At 47.5% G+C, this 15,071-nt stretch overlaps 1 protein-coding gene across 1 annotated transcript in view; it reads right to left on the bottom strand.

Moving 5' to 3' along the window:
- The window catches only part of Cacna1e (calcium voltage-gated channel subunit alpha1 E), a 471,717-nt gene that overhangs the window by 375,844 nt on the left and 80,802 nt on the right, over nt 1-15,071 (bottom strand). The window contains exon 2 of the mRNA XM_087906403.1: nt 8,335-8,785. Within this exon, the coding sequence (XP_087762529.1) occupies nt 8,335-8,771 (437 nt within the window). The 5' untranslated portion in view covers nt 8,772-8,785. The remainder of the gene's footprint in view (nt 1-8,334; nt 8,786-15,071) is intronic.

Genomic DNA, 15,071 nt, shown 5'->3' with positions numbered 1-15,071 from the left:
TATAGGATGTCTGACATAATGGGAAGCTGTGTCTCCCTAACTGGATCTGTCTGCTGTGATAGACATACTCACTAGTTCTAGAGAAACCAAGGTCCAAAGAGAGAGGCCAGTTAGGAGGTATTGTGGCAGTGACAGCGGTTTAGAAGTGGTTAGCAGCAGGGAGGGTGGAAAAAAGCTTTGCCTTTGGGGTATGTCTGAGAGATGGTGTCAAAGGGTATATTATCTGGTCAGAAGTGGGCGAAAGAGAAGGAAAGAAGGGATAATGAGAATGCTTGGTTTGAACAACTGGAGTGAAACTGTATCCACAGGGGATGTGGAGGCTTGCTCCCACCACACGACAGCTTAAACACTGGACAAGAGTGCAGAGATACATAAGAATATTTTGCTACAAGAATCAAAGTTTGGAGCACTGAAGAAGTGGCTTCTATGCAAGCATGAGCACCTAAGTTCAAAGCCCGAGCAGTTATATAAAAGAGCTGGGCATGGCTGCACACATGCTGTATCCCCAGAGCTGCGTGGGGATAGAATAGGAGAGACAGAAGGATCACTAGGGCTTCCTGGTCGTCAGCCTAGTTCCAGGCTCAGTGAGAAACCCTGTCTCAAGGCAGTAAGTTAGAGAGGGATGGGTAAAGGGACACACACAGTCAAGTAAATATATGGTCCTGGTTGATGTCACCCATGAAGACTTCAGGCATAGAAGAAGCCCTGATCAATCCTCCGACTTATGAACATTGCTCTATGTGGTCTAACAAAAGTGTTCCAAAGTTCCAACTGACAGGTAATCATTAAATCCCACCAGGGGTCACAAACTGCCCAAGGTCCCACAGCCGATAAGCAACCTCATAATAACTCAAGTATGAACTGGATTCCTATCACCCACCCACTGCTATACTAGTCACTGCAGGGGACACTAAGGCAGAGAGAATGCCTTAGGGGAACAAGCAAGGACGGCACAGCCAATGGATGTGGTGTGAATCCAACTCGGTCACACAGGGCAAGCCACTCGGCCTCTCGGAGCCTTCGTTTCCCAGTGTGTAAATCGGCATTGCTTTTTATTCTCACTTCACATCCTTATTCAATGTCTATCATGTGCCAGGTGCTGTGCAGAGAGATGGCGCGCAGTGGAGAGCAGACAGACTTCTCTGCACACAGACTAGAGGGGGACGCAGACATGTAAACAGGCAATTACAATACAGTCTGATAAGCACTGTGATTATGGAAATGCCGCTTCCCTCTTCACAGAGCAAGGCATGCCAGCCTACGCAGACTTTAGAGGTACACATAATTTCCTTTCTTCCGAGCCTATATGTAATAACAGTCCCGTATGAAATGTTTCTGTTCCGTATAATAGTACCTATTATTTCCATCGGTATAAATAATACAAGCAAGGCACCTAGCACATAGCCAGGGCTCAATCAGTGGCAGCAGCCTTTATTCAGACAAGCTTCTGGCCTGGCACTATCTCTCGCTCTCTCTCCGGTAGATCAAGAATCACAACAGCTCGTCTATAGGTTCATTGTGAAAATCAGATGAACAGTACTCGTGAAAACGCTGTGTAAGCTGGAGGGAATTGTATTAAAGAATTTCATTAGTAAAATTCTGCTCTTGCTCTGCTAGGTTAAAATTGTAAACCTTACTCTATAAGGAGTCTTCACCTAAAACTCCTCCTAACCCCCACACCAAGCTTGAGGAAATCTCTTAGCAAGTTCTTTGGGAAATGACATTCTGTACGCAGTAACCTGTTTGGTGGGAAAGCAGACGAAGCTGCTGTCACTAGAACACGCCTGGAGTGCTTTCTGTAGGCAACAGCCCGGCACTCTGGAGATCCTCCTCCTCAGCAATCCTTCTCGTACCAGCAGTTGGCACACCCCACTGTAGGCAACAACACGGGGGAAATCCCAGGTTGGTTTCTAGTCTGCTTCCTGCATCACCAGAGTCCTGACTCGGTGTCAATGAGAGGGATTTGTAATGGGGTGTGCGTGTGTGCTGTGTCTGTCTGTGCATGTGTGTGTGTGTGTGTGCCTGCCTGCTTGTCTGTCTGTCTGTGTGTCTACCTACCTGTCTGTATTGTGTCTGTCTGTGCATGTGTGTGTATCTGTCTGTCTCTGTGTGTGTGCATGCATGCATGCGTGTATGTGTGTGTGTGAGATATGTGGGTGGTGGACAAGGCCCCAGGAGGAGCAGAGCTGAGAGAGGAGCAGGAAACTGGCAGCAAATCCTGGATTTCCTGCAGCAAATCCCCACCTGAGAGAGAACCTGCAGGATGCTGTTTACAGAACAGAAGGCAAAAGACATGGGGTTCTAGAAGCCCCGAAGAGGGCAAGGACGAAGACGTCTCACTTCCTCGACTGACTGTTCAGATTGAGTCAACAACCTACACAATCACACACAGCACAACTGGCCAGGGAATTCGGCTATCATGAGCCAACCACAGAGCAGACACTGTGCTCAAGCCTGAAGATAAGAGGAGTCTGCTTCTACTCCAGTACAAAATGTATATGTCTGTGTGCTGGGGAAGCAAGAACTAAAATGACAAATAGGGCAACACAGAAGTCAGCGATGATGGAGGAGACGCTGTTTTACACAGGAAGAGTTCGTGGTCCCTCTAAGGAGGGGGGGAGGATGAAGGTAGATGGAGGAAGAGCATCGTCAGTAAAAAGGCCCCGCTAAGGCAAAGGTGAGAGTGATCTGGGCATCTTCAAGGAATAACAAGGTTCAGAAGTAACTAGAGCAGAGGTCAGGGAGGACACTGGGAAAGGGGGTCAGAACCATCTCTGTGGAGGACAGGGATCAGGGGTAACAGGTAGGAAGGAGAGATTATATAGGCCCCCACAGGTCATATGAAGGGCTATTGTGTGTGTGTAGGCAGGAAGTCACCATAGGGTTCTGAGCTGAGGGCTACTTTGACACTTGGTTAAAGACCATGTCTATGTCTTCCCACTCCTTTTAAATTCTAAGTCGACAGAATAGGTGATGTTAGCTACCAAGGAGGAAAAAGACTCTAGCAAGTAGGGACAGAAATGGGGAGGCTGTTGAAGGGGTGAACAAACTAATCCCCTTGGACAAAGTACTTAAGTACTCTGTGCCCTTGCTGGAAGAGCAGAAAGAATAATTTCTATGGTTTTGCTTTTCTGTGCCCCACCCCCAAAGGCTCTCGTGTTGAAGGTTAGGTCCCCAAGGGAGCAGAATCCAGAGGTAAGCCTTCGGGTGGACACTGGATCTTGACAGCTTTGACCTCAAGGGTGGGTTAGTCTAACCACAGACTCACACTTCATTGCTTGTGTCGCACACATGAGCTTTTCCTCCTCCTGACCACTGTGGAGTGATCAGCTCCCTTCCCCCACGAGCCTCCACCAGGATGCACAGAGCTGCCACAGACTGAGGAGCAACTGGACCAAGAGATCCTGGACCAAAACCTCTAAAACCTGAACTAAAAATAAATTTTTCATGCTATAAGTTAATTTCTTTAGGATTTTATCAAAATGTCACAAGACTGACAAAATAACAAGGCCAGTTCTGTTCAGGTGGCACAGAGTGAATGAATTCACATTTGGAAGGTTCTAGAACAGTACAAGTCAGCTAGTAAGGACCATGGCTAGCTGCCCCCCCCCCCCGTCTCCTAACAGCAGTTTTGTTGTTCCACTGACAAGCTGTAGCCATGACAAATTCCATACTAAATTGCCAACCATGGAGGTTATACATAATCACGGTCCTTGAGCAGAAATAAACGGTGGCTTAGATCAAGGGGCTGTCTCTACATTTTACAAGAGGGGTAAATGGGGGACTGGCAAGAGCTGAGTGTTGGTGTAAAAAATAGGAATGACTTCATCATTCCTGGCCACAGTACCCACAGGTCATAGGTACCGTTTACTGAAAAAGGAAGGCCTCAGGGAAGGTTGACCTGAGAGAAAAACATTGTTTAGGTGTTGGATGTGTTAAATCTAAGTTGCTTAAAGACAAACAGGCAAAGGTGCTAAGAAGTTAGTAGAGTGTGTCTAAAATTCAGGGGAAATGTCTTGGTGATATAAAGGTGTGAGTTCCCAGCTTGTGGTGGGAGCTCAGGGTCCGGGGTTGGGTGAGCATTAGGAAATAAACATGGGTGGGAAGAGAAGAGGTACTCAGAATGTTCAGGGATGGAGAAGGAGGAAAGACTAGTAAGAGAGGTCAGGCAACAGCGAGGAAGGGGGCGTCACTGTGGTTTCACGATAGCCATGGAAGAAACAGTAAGAGGTAGAAGCCGTAGTCAAGCAGTATTGTCACTACCCCTGCTACCCAAAAATAACTGGACATAGAAGACCATCCATTACATTGTCAATGGGGAGACCAAAGTAACCAAAGTGAGAATGAAGGTCTTGTTGAATTTAAATGAGTTCAAAGGGGAATTGTAAGCACAAGCACGAGAAACGGAGGAAGTAGACAAGAGGGCTCAGCTTTCTCTTCCCAGGCATGAATCTCCCCGGAGGATCTTGAGGAGTAGTCAGCCCACTGTAGCAGAAGGGAAAAAGCTGGTTCAGGAGCAGATGCAGATTCGGCCATGTGGGAGGGAAAGATGGCGCGTGCCCTTCTGATTGAAGTAGGAATGCACCTCTGGATATCAGCTCAAGTAGACTGAAGGAGATATTGGGGTTTGAGAATGAGATCCTCTCCACAGGAGTTTAGGAATGAGTGTGCAAGTACAGTGGTAGAGAGACTTCAGAGCGAGTCCAAAGACTGATTTGCGATGGTGGTTGTGTTTATGACCACAGTCAGCATGGCTGTGAGAGTCTTTTCTAGAAATGTTCAGATGTCCGAGTGCACACGGATGTGGTCAGTAAGATAAAGGCAGAGTTGGAGATCTACAAGACCAGCATGAGGAAGCAACAGAGGGGGACAAGAAGAAGGAGGCCAAACACTAGGAAGTGATAAAGGCGATGGTGAAGCCTGAGACAGACTAGACTGCAGCTTGGAAGGCGGCGAGCATTCTTTACCTAGGCTAATGACTGGTTCTCTCTTAGAAACTAGGAGAACGAATGGAAAGGGTAGGATAAGATCTCAAGTAAAAGCTCATCATTTTCTTCTGGGAAATATTTTATTCCTGCAATAAGATTTAATTTGATAGGATGGGGGAAGTAAACACAAGATTAAAGATAAGGGTAGCAAAAAAAAATAATAATAGCGCCATTGTTTGGCTGCGGATGCAGTGAGACTAAAGAATCTAAGGACCTGAGTACGGAAGAAAGTTTACTGGACAGAAAGGAGGTGGTGACCAGATGCAAGGACACTTGAAACAGAGGCAGAGGAGCTATGAATTATGACAAAGATGCAAAACTGTGAAAGCAGGGTGGCAGGAGGCAAAGTCACTGGGAATAAGGAGCAAAGGAACCGAGAGCCCGGGGCACAGGGCACAGGAACAGACACAAGCAAGGACACAAGGATCACTAGAGCTGCATGGGAAATGTGTGAAGAAGGAGGTACTGGAGAAAGAGGCAGCAATGGAATTAAAATCTTCCTGGAACGAAAGGACTGACTGGCACCCTGTAGACAGCTGTAACCTGGGGGGCAGGTAGGATTCTGTAATGACACGTGTGTGGTGAATACCTGTAATCCCCATGCTCAGGAGGCAGAGGCAGAAAGATGGAGAACTTGAGGCCAGCCTGGGCTACATAACAAGACTCTGAAAGAAAGAACTAGAGGGAAAAAAGGGGTGGGAGGGGAAAGAAAGCAGAAAGAAGAAGAAAAGGAAGGGAAGGTTAGAGGACTTTTCTGATGTTAAAATGTAAGTTCTGGACTAGTGGTTCTTAACTTGTGTGTCACACTCCCTTGGAGTCACATACCAGCCATCCTGCATATCTGATATTTATATTATGATTTATAACAGTGGCAAAATTACCATTATGAAGTAGCAATGAAGATGATGCTATCTATGGTTGAGGGTTACAGTATTAGGAAGGCTGAGAAACACTGCTCCAGACAGTGCCATATTTAGGTTTGGAGAGTTTAAGAGGGGTCAGAAGCACCCTGAGGCCATAAAAGAGAGAATCTATCGGGGCAGAGTGGGGGATTAGAGTGGTATTAAACACTGAGGTCTCCAAGCAAATGACAGTGCTGAGGGGACACGGATGGATGACATCACTGACTCCATCACTTTCCCATTTTCTCATTAATTAACCAACTCTAATCAGATTTCTTCCACCACCCTTCTGAAATTGACCCTTTTAAGATTATGTTCCCAAACCATGACTCTTCCTCTGTCTTCACCTTCTTGTTCCCCAGCACACCTCTGTCCTCACCTTCTTGGACCCCAGTACACCTCCATCCTCACCTTCTCGGATCCCCGCACACCTCTGTCCTCACCCTCTTGGACCCCCAAGCACATCCTGTAAAAACGCCGCCTCCTTTCTGAAAGCAGTTTGTTCTCACTACTTCACCTCTTACCTCCTCAGTCAGCTCTCCTCACCCCCTTTGCAGGCTGCTCCTCCAGGGCTTTGTTTCTAAAGACCGGCATCCCCAGTCACAAGACCACTGATGTGGCTTCCCTGTTTCACCTCCCGGTGCACCTGCTTAGCTGGAAGCAGTCCCCACTTCCACACCAGGTCGGTGTCTGGGACTAGATCCTGATGCTGCCCCCCCACACCCATTGGCAAAGGTGACCTTGGTGAAATACATCCAAGTCTTTACACATTGCTAGTTCACAGTGGAGCTAATTTTACATCAAGTATTGTAGGAATTCTCACATTAGGACACAAGATAGGCCTTGGGTGACATGAACAATGTTTTTGCTCCATAAACTTCCTTGAGTTTTTTTTCAGAGTCATTTTATAAAGGTATGACAGAGACACAGAATAAAATACTTCTCCTATGTAGGGGTCCTTGATTGAGATAGGGTCCCACTACGTAGCACTGGCTGATCTTATTGTACAGCCAGGCTCACCTAGAACTTGAAGCACCTTCTGCATCAGCTTCCATGATATAGCATGATCTTCATGAATATGAACATGCACCAACTGTCTTAGCTACCTACGTCTTCCTCCTTAGTTTCCAAACTGAGTTTCCAAGACTTACTAAGGTCATCTTGAGTCCTCGGTCCCTCAGACCTCACACTGGTTGGCTGGCTAAGACATAGCCCATCGAGGTAAGAAACACTATGGGAATGAAAAGCACCATGCCTTCTGGGTAAAAACCAAGAATTCTTGAGTCAGCATAACAGGGTGCAAATCCCTTATCAATACTGAACTGTAATAACAATATAGTTATTGTTATCAAGAGGCCTAAGAAAGTCATGTCCCTGGGATTATTAGCTAAATATGGATATAACTGTACCTACCTCACAGTCTCAGTGAGGAGTGCCATGTGTTTCCTGTACTTAAAGACTTACAGGTTTTAAAGACTAATGGAGCTTGACAGATGAATAATGTCATTCTTTAAATTGGGGCCACACTCAGCTCCTGCATCTCAGGAGCTCATCACATATCAGGGCTAATGAGTGGATGAATAAACTAATAAATAATCATATCCGCATGAAATAGAGAGAGTATCCAGTCTACCCATGCACACACCCAAACTCACAGCTCACACCAGCCATCTAACCTATGAGAGTCAAGAAAGTAAATTCCAACATGGATCCTGCCCTTGCAAACAAACATTTCTAGTCACTAGGCATCACAGGCAGGAAGAAAGACGTAAAATCACAGGACACGCAAACGTGTACAATAAACTGACTTAAAGAGCAAAACTAAGTCCTTACATGGGGCTATAAAATTGAGACGGTCGAAAATTATATGGAATACTGCCTTCCTTTACGTCATGACTCCTGGAAATAGTAAAACACAAAACAAGCTAAATTCTCAAGCAGCATGCCTGCGAGTCAGCCTATGTCAGAGCAGAAGCCCCCTGTCCTACACAGGGAGAAGACGAGGGGAAGCCATAGGTGGCCACACAGCTTGGGAATTCTCTTCCCTGCCCTCTGAGGAGAGACTTGCCCCAAATACGATTGTCTGAGGATGGAGGCAGGAAGGGCAGGCCCTTCAGTTCCTGAAGGGAGCATGGCACAGGCGGTCAAGCTGCCTGCTACTCTCTTTGACTTACAGAGTTAGACCCAGTTTCTTCTTCCTAGAAGCTTAAACAAGTTTCTTGGGCAGTAGACACCCAAGTTTGATTGACCCCTATTTGACAGACCCAATGACATTCAGAGTAGCCTACAAGATGGGCAGTATGATCACTGGCTTACCACAGGGACCTCACCTGGAGGGACCTACTCCTAGGTTAATGGATGCAGAGATGAATGCCTCGGCCAGCCATTCTTCCCCAACCACTGGTCCACCCAGTCCCCAGGGCCCACCCACTTGCCATACTCACTCCCACTCCTTTCGTCGGGCCTGTGGGGTGCTCTGCATCTTGTGTGCCTCGTGGGCCTTGATGATGTCCCGCTGCTCGATGAGGCCCCCACGCCTCCGCTTCATGACCTCCGGGCTCACAGGGAGGAAGGTGCTGGAGCCTGCATCCAGCGTGGAGCTGCCCTCCCAGCCCGGGCCCTCGCCCTCCTGCACCGGGAAGAAGTTGTCGAAGCCAGCCATCGCAGAACGCGGGGAGGCGGGCAGCATGCCCACCTCGTCGGAGGCATCGGCCTCGAGCAGGGCACACTGCTGTGGCCGCCATGCCTCCTCCTCGGGCAGGGCCAGGACTTGGCGACGCCGGCCAGCAGCCCCAGGCTCAGGGTTCCCTCCCGTAGCCGGGCACAGGGCGGGCTCGGGCAGCCTTCGGCCTGGGCTCAGTCCACGCATCTCGGGCACCATCACAGAACATTGCTCTGCCAGGGAAAGGGTGGGCAGAGACAAAGGATGGGGAGGAGGAGGGGGAAAGGATCATGGGCACAGGGAAATAGAGAAGAGAGAGATTAATGACACCACCCTCCAAGGCTAGGGGCTGCTTCCCAGGCCTGGCCAATAAACTGGCACATAAGCACAACTTGGTAAAAGATGCTAAGATCAGTAGTATCCACTGTAGACTAGTCTGGGTACCAGGCTCACTGGGTAGCAGAGTTTAAGCAAAACAGACTTCATTCTTACCATGAGACTCAAATCTAGTGCAGAAGACAGATGTTCCATGATTACAATGCAGTCATCCCACACACCCCCACTCACCACTGGACTACCTCCCTAGAAACTCACTGAAAGGAGGAAGTACTGGGAGCCAAATAACATTTGGCTAAGCTGCTGCAGAGCACTGTCTAGAGACACAGTACACAGTACAGAGCAACAGCTTCCCCGATTCTGGGGCTGGGATCTGTGACTCACTGCCACTGCCCAGAACTGTAAGGAGACTCTCAGGTAGACAGCAAAGTGGTTGGACTCAAAGAATCTTCCTCACCCCTATTCCCAGCTCTTCTGCAGTCCTGGCCACCTGCTGCTGCATGCCTCCCCAGGCCAGCCACAAAGTGGGCATGTCCTGGGTCTAGTGGGCATGTCCTCTTTCAGTGCATGCATCCACCTCAAGACCCAGGGAGCAGGTATGGATCCAGATGCTCCAATGACTCCCCAAAGGTGAATTATCCTTTTCCACACCAAGAAGGATAGTGTCATATTCACTTTGGATAGGGTGCTTATCATACGCCACGCCCAGTGCCGGGTACCATGCAGCCCAACACGAGCTTGGTATGGTCTCCATCATACCCATGAGGACACAGGAGGAACACTGATTGTTGTCACATAGTCTGATGTGCTGTGACTGATGTAGCCCTGATGTCTGTTGGTTCTCCAAGGAGGACTGCCTTATGATTCTGGGGTCATCAAGAGTGCTGTGTATAGGACAGGACCCTGAAGCTAGGTATGGGTGGATGCATATAGGCTTACCCCAGGGAGAGAAGCTGAGGGCAGGAGATGGGGACAAGGAGGTTCATAGGTAAATGATGACATTATGCACACAGGAGGATTCAAGGAACCCAAGGGATGTGGGAAATATATCTTTCCTAAGTCTGAGGTCCTGATAGTCCTTCGAGCTTGAGAGGACTATCTACCAGCTTTCCACCTCAAGATATTGCTGTCTACCTTTCAGCCAAGAGCCCAATTCCTGAACTTTCACCATCTATTCCCAAGCGTGTGCCCAGCCATACCCTAGTAACCACAAGTGTTGTGTATGCATACCCCTTTGATGCTAAGAACTGTGTGCTCAGTGAAACCTTGGCATCCAGACCATTCAGCTAGTGTGGAATGAGGCACCATCACACACTGAGACCCCTGGGGAAGCATCCTTTCAGAATGCTACACACACCTGCCCTCTAGCTATCTTTTGCCTTCCCCAACAGGAACTGAAAATCAGACTATACACCAGAAAAGTAAAGAATGTGAATGGTTAGGAATTTTAATGGTCAACTGTATTATTATAAAGAGGAGACCCACCAGGGTCAGTCCCACCCAGGATCCCACTGCCCATGTGCCAGAGCTGGGGATAGACTCAGTTTCAACACTGAGCTCCCAATTTGGTTTTCACCATACTGATCATAATGCTTGCGCTCCATGGAACAGAATCCAAAATGCCATGCCCATCGCCTCATCACTACATAACACAGCAATCACAGGAAAAGCCCAGCTGACAGGACGACCTTGATGCATATAAGAGACAACCTGATGTGAGCAAAAACATAGAGCCGCACTTCCCGAAAGAACAGGCTCCGAGGCAGCTCCCTTGCTTGCCTCCCTTCCTTCCCTATCATCTGGATTCATCTTTCCAGACACGATGCCCAAGCTTTCCGGGAGCTGAGTGGAGCACTGGTCAGCACAACACATCTGGTCACCAGGGCTGAGTGAAGTCAGTGGGGCAGCGGGGAAGGGTCTAGGCTGAGCTTAATGAGGAGGAGAAATGAAGGAGAAAATACTTTTCAAATCCTGCCACCAGTTGGGTGGGTCCCGAAAAAGAGTGACTCATGCTCCTCACGTTGTCGTTCTGTCTCAACTCCATTTGATGGGTTTTAAATTTATCCTTCATTCCTACAATGTTTAAATGTCTCTCCCCCACCATGCACATGCCTGCGCCCCTCCCCTGACAGCTCCCACTCCCTTTCCAGGCTTTAGCACCTCCAGCAACTCCAAGTATTCTTGGACTCTGGTCTGCAGTCTGCTCCCCCTCTCTGAGCCCATTGTAGCCAAGGCTCCCAGGCCACTAGCTCTCCCAAGGTAGCCAGAGGCCAGGAGCTTGCTCTGTGTGGCTGTCTCCCAGCCTGCCCCCATCCTTCCTGGATTTCCCCTTTCCAGACACTTTGCCAATCTGAATCACATCTTTGCCAGAATTACAGCAGCAATAATATGCACGATAGAGCTCTGGCTTCAACAAAATCAATTTACAAATATCAAAACAAGAAATTATCTCATCGTTCCCTTAAGAATTCCTGTTAAGCAACCCTTCTATTATTGATATAAATGTGCCTCAAGGGAATCTGTCCTCCCCACTGCTGCCAAGCTGGCCAGGGCTCTGCTCTTGCCATTGTCACGCTCAGAGAATATCTTCCCTATCTAACAATTCATAACAGACAACCTGCGTCTTCTAGGGAAGGGTATTTGACCCTAACCTAGTCTTAGCCCTCCCCACCCCCACTCTCAAATGTTGTCTTTCCTTGAGTTTTTTTGAGATGAAGAAGTCTATCTTGTTTATCTGTTTATATCCCCACCTAGTACTGAGTGTAACACAGAATAACCGCTTAGAAGGCCACTGCAGCTGTTTTCCCGGTATTCTTGTTGCCCCTGACCCACAAGAACACAGTAGGACACACCTTTTGGCTTCTGTTGGTCGAGTGGGGCTGTGTAATACAGTGAATTGTGAATAGAAATCATGACAGTTTTAATGAGAAATTACCCTCACAGTCTCAGGTATTTAAATACTTGGTCCCAAATTGATGGCTCTCTTTGGGAGGTTTAGAGGTGTGACTTTGTTGGAAGTCCATCACTGGAGGCAGGGTTTGAGAGGTTAAAAGATATCCACCATTTCAAAGCTGCCCTTTTTGTTTTGTGTTTGCAGTTCAAGACCGAACCTCTTACCCGGCAGTGGTGGTGCACACCTTTTAATCCCAACATTCAGGAGGCACAGGAAGGCAGATCCCCAAGGCCAGCCTAGTCTACAGAGCAAGTTCCAGGACAGCCAAAACTACACAAAGAAACCCCATCTTGAAAAGCAAACAAACAAAAAAGATGTAAACTCTTTTTTCTTTTTTTAAAAGATATATCTTTTCCAGATAATATATTCTTTTTTTAGATTTATTTATTTATTATGTATACAGCATTCTGCTTGCATGTGTGTCTGCAGGCCAGAAGAGGACACCAGATCTCATTGTAGATGGTTGTGAGCCACCATGTGGCTGCTGGGAATTGAACTCAGGACCTCTGGAAGAAGAGTCAGTGCTCTTAACCACTGAGCATCTCTATACTAATATCTAACAAAATTGATTTCAAACTAAAATCAATCAGAAAAGATGGAGAAGGACACTTTATACTCATAACAGGAACAATTTATCAGGAGGAAGTCAGATAATATATTCTGATCATAGTTTCTCCTCCTCTACTCCTCCAGATTCCCCCCCCCCATATCACCTTCCATACAGAGTCACAAACAGGCATCTAAGTAATAATAATACAGTAGATAAAACGAGGACACACAAACTGGAATAGGACCAAACAACCAAACAAGAGAGAGAGCCAAAGGAAAAAGAACAAGAAATACATATAGACAGACACACACACATTTGCCACACAGGATTCCCATAAAAACATAAAACCTGAAGCTATAATATGCATACAAAGGACCTGTAAGGTAAGGAAGGAGGGAAGGCAGGGAGGAAAAAAAGGAAGGAAGGGAGTGAGGAAGGGAAGGAGGGAGGGAGGAAAGGAGGGAGAGAGGGAGGGAGGGAGGGAAGAATGGAGGGAGGAAAGTAGGGAGGAAGGGAGGAAGAAGCCCTCCTTTAATATTATAAGACAAAGAACCCCCAGAAACACTGTTGAATTCATTTTCTGCCAGCCATCTACTACGTGACATGGGGCGACCCAAGAGTAGTTTGTTTTCCTACTGAGGCTCCTCTTGCCTTCCAGCGCCAGCTGCTATCAACACTGCCGCGATGGATTCTCATCCTCTGGAACCACGAGTCCAAACAAACTCTTTATTTTACACCTTGCCATGGTCATGGTGCTCTATCACAGCAACAGAAAAGAGACTGACATGAAAGTGACCTGTATCACTTCACAACGAGGCAATTCAACGTCAGTGCGGACTTTCTAGAGCAGGCATTGGCAAAGCATTTGAGGCTTTGCAGGTCTCGCAATCTCTGGTGCAACTACTCCAACTCTGCTGTTAGAGCACAAAAAGCAACCTAGCAACATGTAAAGAAATAAATGGGCAAGACCGTGTTCTAATAAAGTTTTATTTGGGAGCTAAAGAGATGATTCGGTTGGTAAAGTGTCTGTGGGACAGGGAAGAAGACCTGACTTTCGATCCCAGCACCTTGATACAAACCCAAACACAGTGTACATACCTATAATCATAATGCTGGAGAAGCAGAGATGGGAGAAGTCTGGGGCTTGCTGGCCAGCCAGTGTAGACAAATTAGTGATCTCTGAATTCAGTGAGTGACCCTATCTCAAAACACAGGGCAGAGGGAGTGGAGGAATGGCTCAGCAATTAAGAATGCGTACTTCTCTTGTAGAGAACCAGAGTTCAGTTCCCAGAACCTGAGTCCAGAAGCTCACAACTACCCATAATTCCAGTTCCAGGAGCTCTGGTGCCTTTTTATGCCCCCTTTCTCTGTGGGAAAACACACATGTGGCAAACTTACATATAGCTAAAAATAAAAAAACTAAAGTGTGTGTGTGTGTGTGTGTGTGTGTGTGTGTGTGTTACGAGCGTGTTCTGGGGGGCAGATGCCATAGCACATGTGGACATCAGAGGACAAACTTGCTTGTCCATGTCTTCCCCCTTGTTCGAGATGGGTTTCTTTGTTGTTCACTGCTGCGTACGCCAGCCTTGCCAGCCCACAAGCTTCTGGTTATTTTCTTGTCTCTACCTCCCATCTCACGATAAGAGGGATAGGACTGCAAGCTGTAAAGTCAGTTATGTACATTCTGGGGATCCAAACTCAAGCCCTCACGGTCACGCAGTGTCCTCCAAGTCATCCCCTCCGTCAGCCCTGTGTTCTCAACAGTCATTCCTTCCCGCTAGAAACCACGGCTTAACACACCACACTAAAGCACCATGCCATCCTGAGAGGTTAAACGATGTTGGTAAGTGATGTTCCCCAGAATGAACTGGGGCATTAAAAGTCCAAAAGAGATACTATGCCGCTAAACCATTCCCAGTTCATCCTGTGAGATGAAGCTAACCAAACACACCCAGGGGCGTTCTCGACCCACCCCCAACTTCCTGCAAAGCTCCATCGTTGCCTGGACTAGAATCAGTTATTTTTTTCCCAATACACATTCCCCTCCATATGTCCATGTTGTTATGGTGACTGTTCAAGGATGGGCTAATGTCCAACAGCAATTTGACAGGCTGGTGCATTTTTAATATAAACCAACATCCAAGGCAAACACTCTGCTTCAAATCTGGAGTGTTCACTAAGTCTGCCTGAGCCTCCATGGAGGAGTGGAAGGAGGCACAGGCTGCGGACAAAGACTCTGGGCTGAGCTGCAGTTGTGACACTTGTCAGTCAAGCAACCTTTGGCCACTCTCTGCTATAAGTCTGTTTCTCACCTGCTTCGAGAAGCCAGTGAGAGAAGCCGCACTACAGCGGAGACCCTGCCTCCAAAAGTGAACGGTTTCCTGAAGGGTGACACTGGAGGTTATCCTCCGGCCTCCACACACAGACAACTATCATAACTACACACAGGAATCGTATGCATCCACGCAAAAATGTCCAGTAAACATTAGATGTCTCTTTAGTATGCTAAATGACTTATGCAAAAGACAGCGAGAAAGGCTGGTTTCTCTGTAATAGCTAATGGTGCAAGCTTGTTGGCTTTGGAAGATGGGAAGAGACAAGTCTCTGACTGTCATAGTCATTCAGGGATCCTGTTCTTGTCATCCAGTGCCTCTGTCATCATCTAGACCAGAACTGAGTC

The sequence above is a fragment of the Myodes glareolus genome, chromosome 5, assembly GCF_982192425.1.
Source record: "Myodes glareolus chromosome 5, mMyoGla1.1, whole genome shotgun sequence".
Classification (NCBI taxonomy): Eukaryota; Metazoa; Chordata; class Mammalia; order Rodentia; family Cricetidae; genus Myodes; species Myodes glareolus.
This window is presented reverse-complemented; position numbering and strand designations above follow the sequence as displayed.